The following is a 14,171-nucleotide window of genomic DNA, read 5'->3' as shown; positions in this document are numbered from 1 at the left end:
CAGACATACATACTACATAAACACAAATTAGGCACTCTGGCTTTGTAAATTTAAGCACATAGCAATGGGCCACAGGATCAGAGGTTTTCTTGGTTTTTGTTTTAAAGGCAAACCACAAAAATGACTAAAGTACAACAATGTACATTTGGGTGATATATACGGCAGAGCAGATATTTGCACCCATAAGGCCCAATCTATGGTACATCCTCATCAAAGGATCTTGTACAATGACCTTGGGAAAGTACTGCCTAACAGCATAATAGGCCAGGCATAGGCAAACTCTGGCCCTCCAGATGTTTGGGACTACAATTCCCATCATCCCTAGCTAACAGGGCCAGTGGTCAGGGATGATGGGAATTGTAGTCCGAAGCATCTGGAGGGCCAGAGTTTGCCTATGCCTGTAATAGGCAATACTAGACTATTTAGAATAGGTGTCACTCACTATAAAGGCAGGCTCCTGTGTCTATATTTAAACTTTCAGAGGCTTTCACCACAGAAAAAAATTAGTTGGGGTTAGATTGGTTAAACCCCCAAGCGTCTATTATTGTAGCAGGACAAATGCACACAACACATGTATACATTCATTAGTGAACAAAGGGGGAGTTGATTAAGTATTTTTGTTAAAGAACTGCAATAATGCCAGCTCTTTCAAGAGGTCTCACCTATCACACTGCCCATGACCAGAGGTGGGGGCATTGGTGGTGCTGGTGGAGCTTCGGGAGGAGGAGCAGATATGTGTGCTATTAAAATAGATTGCCAAGTCAGGCCTTGATCCAGAGCTTAACCTTTTGACTTATGGTGCAAATGCTGGGCAGATGAAGGTGCCCCATTTACAATGTGGTGTCAGCTGCTTGTGAAGTCACTGGGAGGCCGATTCAGCAATGTGGAGGTCCATTTCCACTCCATCACGTGGCCAAGCATATTTTACCATGCCCATCAGACAGAACTCATCAAAAACCAAGAGAGGCGGAAGGGCAGGATAAAGCACCCCCTCCAGCATATGGCATCATATCTCTCTGCATGGTTACATGCACTCTGTGGTTGAGTTCCCAAGTGGACACCATGACGTCTAGCTTTCCCCCAACCGGGTGCCCTGTGGATATTTCCGGACTGTAATTCCCACCATCCCAAAACGGCATGGCCAATGGTCAAGGATGATGGGAGCTGCAGTCCCAAACATACGGAAGACACCAGGTTGGGGAAGGGAATACAGCTGCCTGCATCCATTCCACAACACTAAATGGCCTACAACTTCAGGAAGGCTATACGGCCATTTAAATCCATCTCACAATACTCAGTAAGAGAGTCATTAGTCAATGGGGGGCACAAAATATGAGCCTTGGCCCAGATAATGGTCCCACGTCTGTGTAGACTTGCAATTCCTTACCCCCAGGCTGAATTAACATTTCATCTGACATTTGCAGAGAAAGGGCCTATACGCATGTAAAAGAAGTATTCAAAATTTGTTTGTACACCCAAAAAGGAGGAAGCATACTGTATATCAAGATGGCAAGACCAAGAACAATTCAGTAGCAGGAGTCACAAAATTCCAGCTTAGATTTAGTTCCACATTTGTCTGATTCTGCTCAGATGAATGGTTTCCCCACCACAAGGAAGCAGTTTCCATTGAGAAGGAAGAGTGGTTGTTGTTGTTTAGTCCTTTAGTTGTGTCCGACTCTTCGTGACCCCATGGACCAGAGCACGAGGGTAGTCAGCTGAGTTTTACTAAGAGTAGACCCACTGAAATTCATGGACCTGACTTGGTTTACTCCGAGTAAAACTTAGTTGAATGCCATCCTAATACATTTCAATCCTCTCCAGCATGTGCTTGGATCATCATGGTACCCCTACATTAAAAAAAATTCAACATGATGATTCAGCTACCCTTTGAAAATTGAAGAAAACCTACAGCATTTCCTCAAGGCCTCTTTTAAAAATAAACTACACCCACTGAATAGACGTCTAAATTCTATCTGCTTCTCTGAGGAAATCTGAAAGCTTTTCTTTGATTATAATCTTTCTGTGTTTTCCGGTCCTAACATAGTCCACGTTCTCAGCCCTTCCTAGAAATCCAATTGAACGACAGGGCAATCTACATGGAACAAAGTATTCTCCATCTCAACCCACTTAATCATTTGAATTAGGCAAACCCAGATAGCGTGAGAAAGAATAATAGTTGAGGAAGCTAATCTAAATTGTGAAGGAAGGTGGTTTATTGCATAAATCCACAATTTTTATGAGCTGAGTTCCCTATTGTGGACAAAACTGCATTTTACCATATTAATGCAATGTGATTTTTTTGGCATTCAACTCAGGGCTGGAGAACCTGTGGCCCTCCAGATATTGTCGGACCACAACTCCCATCATCCCTGACTATTGGTCATGCCGGCAGGGGCCGATGGGAGTTGGGAGTCCAACAACAGCATCTGGAGGGCACCAGGTTGGGGAAGGCTGTAATATAACTATATGAGTAGTGCCTGGATAACTAGCACTGAATATTTATTTTGCCTTTATTTGAAGACACATTTCAGTAGCAGCCTACTGAAATCAACACCTGTGAATGCCCTTTATTGTGCTACTGAAGACTGTTGTGCCTGTCTAGCAAGCCAGTGGGTCCTGGTGGTCCCTTCACTTACTTGCACAATTGAAAACTATTAACTTCATCCAGCACCTGAATTAATCCTGTCTATTACATAGGATATTGTTTAAGGCGCTTCTTGGAAAATACCTTGGCCAATAGTCGGAGGTGAAGGTGTAGGCACGGCAATGGGAATGCCAATACTGCTGCTTCCGCTATTTTCTCGACTGCCACTTCCGCCGCTACTGCCACTGTTCAAAAAATAAAATAACAAAAGGTCCAAGCAGATAAATAGATGTCTTTCAAGAACAATTATTCTAATACATGTTATACTTGAAAATGAATCCAGGTCAATAGTGTGACAAATTACCTCCATTTCACGACAAAGCCAAGAGCTATAAATTAAATCCGCCCCCCCCCCAAAAAAAAGGAAGGGAGGGAGAGATCCCTGCCTCTTATTATCGTATCAGCAGAGCAGAATGCACAAAATTCTAACAGATACAGATGTAATTAGCTAAGTCATTACGTACTCACATACATCCCCCGTTTCAGCTATCAGAGTATTTAATTAAAAAGTGTAAGCAACCGTTTTGAGAACTAAAGAACTGTTAGCCTAATATAATGTTCCTAAATGGTTACAGACACCCTAAAGTAATTAAGGGTGATAAATTGCATGTTAAAGGTGTCAAAACATCAGCAATTTGCAACTCTGGTGCCATGTACTCTGGAAAAGGTTTCCTTGTTCCCAAAATATCAGAGTGGCACTACACATTAGGATTGTTGTGAAAAAGCACCGGAAGAAGGTGAAGTGTTGGGAGTGTTGGTGAATTTTGTTTAACACTCTGTTCATTAAGCTGGCAGCCAACCTAGTGAGAAAGAAAACATATCTCCTAAACACATCTGGTGAGGACAGTGGAGAACGGAGCTTATTTATAGATGTTTAACGCAACAGCAATTCACACCTAAGGACAGGTTTCCCTGGGTGAAACTATACTGGTAGTGATATAATGTGCATTCATCAACCTATCCATGACCCCAGTTTAGCTCCTTAATGTTGTCTGAATAGGGATGTGAAAGGGACAAAGACCCTTTGGAGAAGCTGAGACCTTGATATTTGATCACAGTAACTTGGTCCTTGTCCAATTTGTAGTTGGCAAAGAAGCAGTGGGTAGAGAGCATCTAGGACCAAGCTGAGACTGTTGAGACGCCCTTGTTAAGTATGCTGCTGCCAAAAGGTATAACATTACTCCATTTATACTACTGAAATGTTGTTTTTGCTGCATGCCGTTACATTTGCTATCACTTTCCTGTTTCATTATTGCTGCTGTTATCAAATTGTTCTTGCAATGGTTGATTTTGTGATGTGTCACCGCTCTCACTGTTGTAGCAGCTTTGAGAAAATGTTTTGTTTGTGCAAAGGAGGCGTGCAAATAAAGTGACAATGATGATGGTATCCGGGTGAGCATGGTCTCAGTCTGACCCTCCGCCTTCGCTACGTATTGGAATAGTGCTTCAGTGTGCTTTTGGGTGAGTCAGAAGCTGGAGAAAATGACCCACATGGATGCAGACCAGTCAGATACAAAAAGAAGGAAGTTAAGCACGCTGCCGGCTAACTCGAGAGCCATTGAGACAACAGTACAAAAGAACAAATAAAAAATATACTACCCACTGCTTCCAATTATCCACAAACATCACAAGACAAAGCGGCAAGCAACAAGCATAAAAAAATCAGTCTCTCTCTCTCTCTCTCTCTCTCTCTCTCTCTCACACACACACACACACACACACACACACACAGCGACATGAAAGAGAAGAAATAAAGATTGCTACCATGATCAGAGATTATTCCCAGAAAAATTAGTGCTCTGCATGCCAAGGATCTTGAACCTGTTGCCATGGCTGCAGCTGAATTCCGTACCACAAACCACTTACATGACACTGAAGAGTCCATTTCCGCTGCCTCAAATAATGAATGTACAAAAAGACATTTATGCAACCGTTTTAAATAAGACAGTGTTTTAAGTGACTGCAGCCTCTCTCAAAATAGAACTATTGTCATTTTTCAAGCTCTGCAGCAAGTGCTGGGTTTATAAGCTTCCATTACACTGCTAAAAAAAATCAAAAATCAAATCACATCCCCGCTCATTACAATGACCATTGGTATGTCTTTAACCATTAATGCAGCATAAGCCACAGTGCTGAAAATTCTAACCTCTATTCCACTACAGCCAGCAGCTGTGTTCTATTCTTCTCCAAAGTTTTATTGACACTCACAGGGAGCCAATTTGGAATAAGAAGGTGGTTCTGTTCATTCAGAAAAAACCTCTAATAAAAGTCTGGGAATGTACACTGAAGAATGAGGGAAGAAATTTTGCATGCCATTTGTAGATAGTGGCCAAATTATATGTCCAGAAGAATCACATGGAATTTTACTACATCAAACTACAGGTGTGAGAAGTTCGGCATGTCTGAACCCTCCCCAATCAAACTATCATTATTTATTAGTAATTTATATTTAGTAAAGGTAAAGGTACCCCTGCCCGTACGGGCCAGTCTTGCCAGACTCTAGGGTTGTGCGCTCATCTCACTCTATAGGCCGGGAGCCAGCGCTGTCCGCAGACACTTCTGGGTCACGTGGCCAGCGTGACAAGCTGCATCTGGCGAGCCAGCGCAGCACACGGAACGCCGTTTACCTTCCCGCTGGTAAGCGGTCCCTATTTATCTACTTGCACCCGGGGGTGCTTTCGAACTGCTAGGTTGGCAGGCGCTGGGACCGAACGACGGGAGCGCACCCCGCCGCGGGGATTCGAACCGCCAACCTTGCAATCGGCAAGTCCTAGGCACTGAGGTTTTACCCACAGCGCCACCTGCGTCCCAATTTATATTTAGTAAGGTGCAATTATTTGCGTGTTTTAAACAGATTTTATATATGTCTATGGTTTTAATTCTATTCATGTTAAATTGCTTTTTAATGATTGGTTTTCCCCCTGTGTTTTTAACGATTCTTGTTTTTATCTGTAAGCCGTTTTGAGTCCCATCAGGGGAAAAGGTGGAGTATAAAAAAAATAATAATTCAATAATTAATTGACACACTGCTTCATGTCAGAATAGACTTCTAAGTGGTTCTGACCAGTTAAACAAACATTAAAATATGCATCATAACACAGCTGCGATTAAAACAGGAGACTCAAGTCATAGGATGAAGGGAATGCCTGTGTACACAGGTGTGTCTTCAAAGACCGGCAGAATGCCAATACAGGTACAGATACCGTCTCTCATATTTCGGCAGTTCCAGCGCCAGCAGTGAAAAAGCTGGCTTCTATGGCTGATAGCTATCAGCCACAAGTCAATAATTATCAGACTGTGTCAAGACTAAACGGGTTCCATTTGTTGATCTTAATGCCCTTACCAGGAAATGGATATTCCCTGCAGTGGAATCTGGGAAGGGGCTGCGCTAAAATCCCCCAAGATGGACTGCTAGATTTCCAGAAGCAGGGTTGTTGTTTTTTACAACACAGTGAAATATTTATGCATGTAATCTGCCTACCACACCTACACAACCCAAGTCTGAAGTGGGATTTCTCATATTTCAATTGACTACTAGTAACCACAAGACTATATAATTATCTGTTTCTGCAGTTGTCCTAGAATTAACACTTTCTCTACCTAGAAACAGCAAAACACATTAAACTCGTTGCTTCACAGAAGAAGCTTGACAGAAATCTGGTATGTGAGAGCCACACACACTAACTTACTAAGTGTGATCTTACATTATACCGTTAATTTCAGAGTTATAAGTATGACAGCACAACCATTTTCTACTCCTTAAACCATCTATCATCAAGAATTCTCCCTCTCAAAGTAAAAAAAAAAAAGGGGGGGGATGAAATTGCTATTTGTGCATTTGTTAAAATGGTTGGCAAATATGATTTTTTTATTTAGGAAATAGAGGAATGGTTAACTTATAAAAATGAAAGGTCCTGAAGATCAAGCACTCTAAGAAGATTTGCTCTTGATCTTGTCTTTACCATTTGTGGGTATGTAGTGATGGTGGTTATTCAGCAGTGTTACATTTGTTTTACATTTTTACCCTGCCATCCTTCCAGATGAGGCAACAGACATGTTGGTTCTAGGGCTGGGTGATATCTGGTTTTCAACATCACAAGATATCACCAGCTAAACATCACAATATCTCGATATATCACAATACATATCTGCGGTGGCAGAAGGTCCCGCCACATCTCCCTGCAGTGGCAGAGGGCCTTGCTGCGCCACCCTGTGGCGGTGGAGGGTACACCACTCTTCCCTGCAGCAGAGGGCAGTGATGAGGCTCTCTGTGGCAGTAGAGGGTCTTAAAATGTAAGATTTAATAAAAATATCAAATAAACTTCCATATAATATATTTAATATATTTTCAGCTAATTTAAGAGAAGTTTAAGTGATTTACTAGTCAAGTCGCATCTGCTTCCACACTCAGGGGTTTAGTGGAATCTGTGCATGCATAAGCCTCATGAGTTCAACTAAACTGACTTCTACTTTCCTGGGAGCAAGCCTCATTGAATTCAGTCAACTCTTCCCCCTCCTTGCTGTAAGTCCTACAAGACCTGCTCTCTGTCTAGCCTATTTATAACTGGTCCAGTAAGACAGGGCCCTGACTGTCTCCTGACTGACTCCAGCTGCAAAGGCTGCTTCTGCTGTTAAGGGATCATCAGAGTATTGATTAGGGGCAGGATCAAGATTTCGTTTTGGAGATGTCCTATTTTAGCTGCTGTCTGGATTATGTCCTTGTATTTTCATTGTTAAAACCTTGTTAGGAATAATTATCAACAGTTTGCTACATAGCATATAGGAGGACGGGTGATACTGTTATCAACAGGTGGGGCAGGGGCAGGCTCAAGATTCCTTAGGCTCACAGACACACTTCCATATTTATTTGGATCCTGGTGATAGTCAGGATCGAAGTCCTGTTTCAGTTTTCTCCCAAGCATCTGTTCCTTAATTGTGGACCGGAAGAGACCACGAGTGAATTCTAAAAACCAGGCTCACCTATCAATGAGTTCCACGGGCTGTGCTGGAACCACAACTGAATACCCTTTTGCTGCAAACAAAGCAAACTTTAGAAACAGGAAGTGCTTTGAACTAAAAAGTCTTTGTTCCGTATCTCTTATCCTCCAACGTCTTTTATCATGCTTGGTTGGGATCAAGTTTCAGGACAAGCCACCTGCAGAGTCTTGAACTGTACCTGTGTGTTCTGGGCCTCTGGTTCAAAGAAGCCGTTCTCCCAGGACTGTGCTGACTTCCGAGCCTTGCAGGACTGGTCATGTAATCATTAGGGACTGTTGGCGGCTTAACAGGCTCCAAGGTCTTATAAGGTGTGTTCCGTCTGGCGAGATGAAACAAGACACAGAACAAAAGCGGGTGGGGAGAGAGAGGCTTATTAATTGACTAAGGAAACAAGTAGCTACAGCACAGTTCAGTGTACATCATCTTAACAGTGTTTCTCAAACTTAGGGGTCCCCCAGCTGTGGTTGGACTACAACTCCCATCATCCCTAGCTAGCAGGACCCATGGCCAACAAACTGAAGCTTAGACTAGGTAAGACTAAAGCACTGTTAGTGGGCGTCTCCCTAAACCAGATGGCTGGGAGAGGCCGCTTGATGGAGTTACAGTCTCTTTGAAGGAGCAGGGATATGGCTTGGGGAAAACTTCTGGCTCCTTTGCTGTCACTTGAGGCTCAGGTGGCGTAGAGTGCCTTCCATCGGCTTCGACTGGTGGCCTAGCCGCACCCCTATCTGGACAGGGATAGCCTAACGTCTGTTGTCTATGCTCCGGCAATCTCTACGTCTGATTATTGCAACGTATTATATGTGCCTACCCACATTTCTTACCCTTCAATGCAACTGAACCTAACTTTCCACCCCCAAGCAATTCATTGCCTTCAAAGGCATCACGGAATTCTCCCTTCCTAGCATTAGAGTTCAATAAAATAAAGAGTTCCTTCCAACCCTGTCGGCACTAAACAGCACTTATTGGTATTTCCTTAGATTTATAACCCTCACGCTCCTTTTTCGAGTTCCCAGCAACTGCTTGCTGCTCTGTGTAGGATTTATATACTCATCTAATCCTTTCTCGTGTCATCTACAGCACATAATGCCTTTAATACCAATGGCTAGTTTCTGTAAGGGATTGCCTTTTCTTAAACTTCCACCTACAACCTAAAGCAGGAAGTTTCTGGAGCTGGATCTCAGTGTCCAGGCTGAACAATGGGGGTGGAGATGCTCCTTTAGGTATACAGGACCGAAGCCGTTTAGGACTTTAAAGGTCAGCACCAACACTGTTAAACTACTACTGATTCCATGCCAGGTTACTGGGGCATAAATTCTCTAGTCTGGCTTTCCATGTTTTCCAAAGATGGTGGCATTGTGCATTATTCTAACAACATTCTATACTCCTAGCAATAAACCTATGGCTCCTCCACACGCATACACCTCATTCCAAAGCTGGAGTGTTGCTCATTTTTCCAGGTTCAACATTTGATTTCTACCCAAGTCAGTCTTCCTCAGACTTTTTGAATCTGAATCCTTCTGTATTTTTAAATTTTTATATATGGATGTTTTATGATAACCTATATTTGGGGACGCGGGTGGCGCTGTGGGTAAAAGCCTCAGCACCTAGGACTTGCCGATCGCATGGTCGGCGGTTCGAATCCCCGCGGCGGGGTGCGCTCCCGTTGCTCGGTCCCAGCGCCTGCCAACCTAGCAGTTCAAAAGCACCCCCGGGTGCAAGTAGATAAATAGGGACCGCTTACTAGCGGGAAGGTAAACGGCGTTCCGTGTGCAGCGTTGGCTCGCCAGATGCAGCTTGTCACGCTGGCCACGTGACCCGGAAGTGTCTGCGGACAGCGCTGGCTCCCGGCCTATAGAGTGAGATGGGCGCACAACCCCAGAGTCTGGCAAGACTGGCCCCTACGGGCAGGGGTACCTTTACCTTTACCTATATTTGTAACACCTAGTAAAAGGTTTGGCAAAGAAGATTTTGTGTTTATTTCCTTAAAAATAGCTCAAAAACTTCAATTTTGGGGGGAGATTTTGCAAAAAAAATATCACATCAACTTTGCCCAAAAAAGAAAGAAAGAAAGCTCAACAACGTTTGTGTCTGGATTTTCATTTTTTGAAATATGGCAATCCTATCCAAGAGAGGGCTTTCAAGCAAACACTGCTAATCTCCTTGAAGTTTATTTCTTAGTGTGTCGGAGAAATCACAGCACATCCCCACACCATTCCCTAGGGGTTTTTACCTTCCCAGAGCACCCCAACCTATAGTTTGAAAACCTAGGAATGAATAGTCTAAGACTGGACCAATATAGCAACTTATATTGTAAAAAAAAGGGATGCTCTGGTATGTTATAGACCTCATTCTGGCCCTTGCAGTAGAATGTGCTTGCTTGTAACAGGACTTCAGTTTCTCACCCTCTTCCCACAGCCTCAAGGCTATTACAGATCTTAGCAGGGCTCTGGAGGAGCCAGTCCTGTAAACAGAAAATACCCACCAGGCAAAAACAGATGGACTGATATAATGCCAATGTACCAATTCAATCCACTTAAGGTGTCAGACTGCATAAACAGAACATATTTCAGAGTGGGTGTTCTGTTCACGCATTGGAAACTTTTTTTTTTTAATTTTAAAAAATTCCTCTTTGGCTGTAACAGGAATGAAATAGCAGTCATCCCTGCCACCCTGGACCAGCTCTACTATGAGGCAAAGTGAGGCAGCTGCCTTAGGCAGCAGGTGTTGGGAACAGAGGTGGTGGAAACATGTTGGAGTTCAATGCACTCTCTAAACTAGCCTTCTGCACTCTTGTAAATACCAGAGCTGAAGTAAGACCAGATACTGAAGTCTGCTAAGCTTCTGTATGTGCAACTGGGTGGGTGGGTGTGCCAATTTTTTCCTTCACCTCAGACAAATATTATTCACTGGCCCCAGCCTCCCTGCCCAGGTTGCAATCCTAAAGGTCACGCACTAAGGAGATGGCTGTATTGAAACCTATTGAACCTACTATAAGAAAAAGCGCTGTTCGGATTGAGTCAGTTATTCAGTGTAGGCGGTAGTCGCATGGAATGATTCTCAGTCCAAAATACTAAAGGTGATATCCAATTAAATGATACCACTGAAATCAGGGAAACTTCAGAGTGCATTGATTCCATGGGTCCAACTCTGAACATGATTTCAGTTGGATACCACCATGGTATTTTTATAACAGAAGTGCAACTGCACAAGTTAAACAAACACTAGGAGACAGAGACCTCAAATGCTAGAAAACTGTTGACCCAAGCAATTAAAACTGTGTTCTTTGTCAACCGAAAAGGAGAATGAAAGTCTTATTCTTACCCCAGAGTTCCCCGGCCCGACATGGGAGGACTTGGTGGTTTTTGTGTAGGCGGATTTGTTCTTGACAGAGTGCCAGTTCTCGCAGGCTGGTTATTTCCATGCTGAAAACCAGAATAATGCTTTAATTTCTTTGGACAGAAATAGCCCCAACTGTTATGTCGATGCAATGCTTGAATACACTAATATATGAAGTGAGGATTCCCAGCCAGCTTTTAAACCACAGCTTCTTTTGCTGCATTCGGGATTAAACACAAGAAGAGAAATCCATGCCTAAGCTTTTTAATTTTAAGCCCCCCCCCCCCATTCCTTTTGCACATTTGCACCCACAGTGAATGAAACCTAAGCTGCGCTAAGCATAAATAACGGCTCATGAACCAAATCTTATTTTAGTGAACGTGTCAGATCCACTGAATTTATTTTGTATTCAAGATTTACATAGGCATGCAAGTGTTTCTGGGAAGCCTGATCTAAGGTGTAAGTCAATAAGAGATAAGCATCTACCTAATCAAAGCAAAGCACTATGTATGTTAGAGAAAAATTAAATTGTTATCTATGGATAAAATGCACTTTGTCAATATATCAGTGATATATTAACTGTCAGTTGGAGCTGAGGTTCAGCGCATGTAAACAACCTATGAGGTTGGGGGAAGAGAAGAGAGGAGTATAGGAGAGAGAGAGAAGAGGGAAAAGGACTAGCTTTCAGGTGTAACGGCTCAGCAGCCTCTATTGTCATGGGACATTGTGGGTCAAATGAGAAATAACTCTTCTTACCTTGGCTTTTAGCCACTTACGTTGGCAAAAAGAAAAGGAGGAAGAAAAGTAGAAATTAATGGCAAAATCTCTTACTGTTCACATGGCAGGTTTAAGTACTAATGGCACAATTATTGGCAACATTTGTTTTCTTCACTGTAATCTACAACTGCAGGCCAGTTCAGAGAATAGCTTTCGTTTGCCACCACTGAGAAAGCAGACCAAGTTTCCACAAAAGGAGGAAGTTTTGTCCCTATCAATTCAGCATTTTTTTAAAATTTAATGAAGTTTCCATCCCTCTAGCAATTGTGAAACACTCTCCAGGCTGACACTTAGAACCATTCAATACATTTAGGACAGCCTGCAAACACCTGAAGCAGGTGAAGGCAGATGGAGCTGGTGAATAATGCCCACCCCACCCCAAAAGACCAATATTTTGGTCCATGCCTGCTTGGTGCCTTAAAAAAATGGAACCCTAGCCTGTGAAGGTGGATTACATGAGATCACATACAAAAAAAATAATGAAGTTGATCTTCCCTTCCCGGACACAGCCAGCACACACAATGATTACCGTATTTTTTGCTCTATAAGACTCACTTTTTCCCTCCTAAAAAGTAAGGGGAAATGTGTGTGCGTCTTATGGAGTGAATGCAGGCTGCGCAGCTATCCCAGAAGCCAGAACAGCAAGAGGGATTGCTGCTTTCACTGCGTAGCGATCCCTCTTGCTGTTCTGGCTTCTGAGATTCAGAATTATTTTTTTTCTTGTTTTCCTCCTCCAAAAACTAGGTGCGTCTTGTGGTCTGGTGCGTCTTATAGAGCGAAAAATATGGTGATTCTTCCACATAAAGCAATATGAAGTTGTGAATTTCCTGCATTGGCAATGGGGTGGACCAGATGATGTTTTAGGTCTCTTCCAACTCTTTTGATTCCCTTCAAGAAAGACGAATGGGCTGCAAGCTATATACACCCAGGGAAATGGTAGTCATTCTGGTTGCATCACCGCCAGCATCCATTCACACAAAGAGATAATCAGCAGCTCTCTGCTAGCCTAGTTCACAGCAACCTCTCTGCATGCAGTTATGTACATTAATATACAACAAGCTTGAGGATGTGGACTTTTTGGGGGGTCAGAATTTCCAAATGCATATAGTGCAACTGGTCTGCATCATATACTTGCTGCAGCTGTACACACACAAGACTCTTTTATCAGGTCTATCCACACCAACCCTCTCTTTTCTGACTGGCAGTAGTTCTGAAGCTCAGGCAGAGAGGCTTTTCCAATTCCCAGAAAGAGGTCTTGGCTGGGCCTGTGGTTGCACAACATTGAACTAGAAATTCTAAGGATCAGGCCTGTGACTTTCTACCTGAAAAGCATGTTCTCTGCACCACTGAGTTATGGCTCCACCTTTATACCGTCTGCCCCTTTCACAATATGCTTTGCACACCCAACGTTGCATCTTTGACCTTTTGCTTCTGACGCTAGAGCCTGGGGGGGAATAAAGCCCAGCTAGGAGAAATGGGACGGCGAAAACGAAAGCGAATGTCAGCACAGCCGAAGAGTCAGATCAGATATGAATTCACCGGGTAGCTGTGGTCAAGTAATTTCTTAGTCACACGTTACCCCTCTGTAAAATGAAAATTATTTATGACCTATCTCAGATGGAGGCTAGGAAGATGCATTAGGGCTGTGCAGCGTTTTGGATTCCCAGGACAGAGAGAACATGAAAAGTGGCGTATAAAAAGATATACCGTATTACTCCGTGTGTAAGACCATGTTTTTTTATTATAAGAAATGTTGAAATTGGGGGTCGTCTTGTACACGGAGAGTGCAGAGAGGGGAACGGGTGACTGGTGGCAGCTGTGAGCAGGAGATTGTCAGCAGCAATTGGTGGCAGCGGCAGTCAGGTGGGCGAGCCAAAAAAAGCTGAACAACCCTGGGCAATCTCCCATTTCCTTAATTTGGGATTTGAAAAAAATAGGGGTAGTCTTATACACATGAGCGTGTTATAGACACACACAAAAAATACAGTATGTGGTGTGGGGGGAAAAAAGCTCTCATCTTCCTCTTCCTCTCATATGACTAGAATCCAGTGTAATCTAATGAAGCTGATTGGTGGGAGATTCAGAACTGGCAAACAGAAGTACTATTTCAATCAAGGCACAGTTAACCTATGGAATTTGATTCCACAAATTGTAGCGCTGGCCGCTAGCTTAGAGAGCTTTAGTGGTGCCTGCCCAGCACAGTGCACTGGTCTTATTTAGCTGCTCATCAGGTCTTACAAAGTACCTTTGAACACAGAGTTTGATTTCAAGCAGGTCGTCTGACATTATTGTGACTCTATGTGTCTGACAGGTTGATCTGTGGAGGGTGGAAGGGGAAAGGATAGGGGACAAAGTTCCCCACATCTGATCTCAGGCTAAGCGTAGGGCTTTTTTTTTTTTTTTTTTTTTTTGT

The 14,171-nt window shown here is 43.2% G+C and overlaps 1 protein-coding gene across 9 annotated transcripts in view; it reads right to left on the bottom strand.

The window, feature by feature from the left end:
* ABI1 (abl interactor 1) overlaps positions 1 to 14,171 on the bottom strand; it is a 105,582-nt gene that overhangs the window by 13,855 nt on the left and 77,556 nt on the right. For 3 of the 9 annotated variants that reach the window (XM_028749752.2, XM_028749744.2, XM_077936832.1), the window contains exons 4-7: positions 11,738 to 11,752; positions 10,967 to 11,067; positions 7,821 to 7,961; positions 2,729 to 2,829 (exon numbers count right to left, since the gene is read on the bottom strand). In XM_028749752.2, the coding sequence (XP_028605585.1) occupies positions 2,729 to 2,829; positions 7,821 to 7,961; positions 10,967 to 11,067; positions 11,738 to 11,752 (358 nt within the window). Of the gene's footprint in view, positions 1 to 662; positions 741 to 2,728; positions 2,830 to 7,820; positions 7,962 to 10,966; positions 11,068 to 11,737; positions 11,753 to 14,171 lie in introns of all 9 variants that reach the window. The other 6 variants (XM_028749746.2, XM_028749748.2, XM_077936833.1 and 3 more) reach the window with 3 other exon arrangements.

The sequence above is a fragment of the Podarcis muralis genome, chromosome 12 (genome assembly GCF_964188315.1).
Source record: "Podarcis muralis chromosome 12, rPodMur119.hap1.1, whole genome shotgun sequence".
In the NCBI taxonomy this organism is placed as follows: Eukaryota; Metazoa; Chordata; class Lepidosauria; order Squamata; family Lacertidae; genus Podarcis; species Podarcis muralis.
Note: the sequence above shows the minus strand (reverse complement) of the source record. Positions and strands in the feature narration are given on the sequence as shown.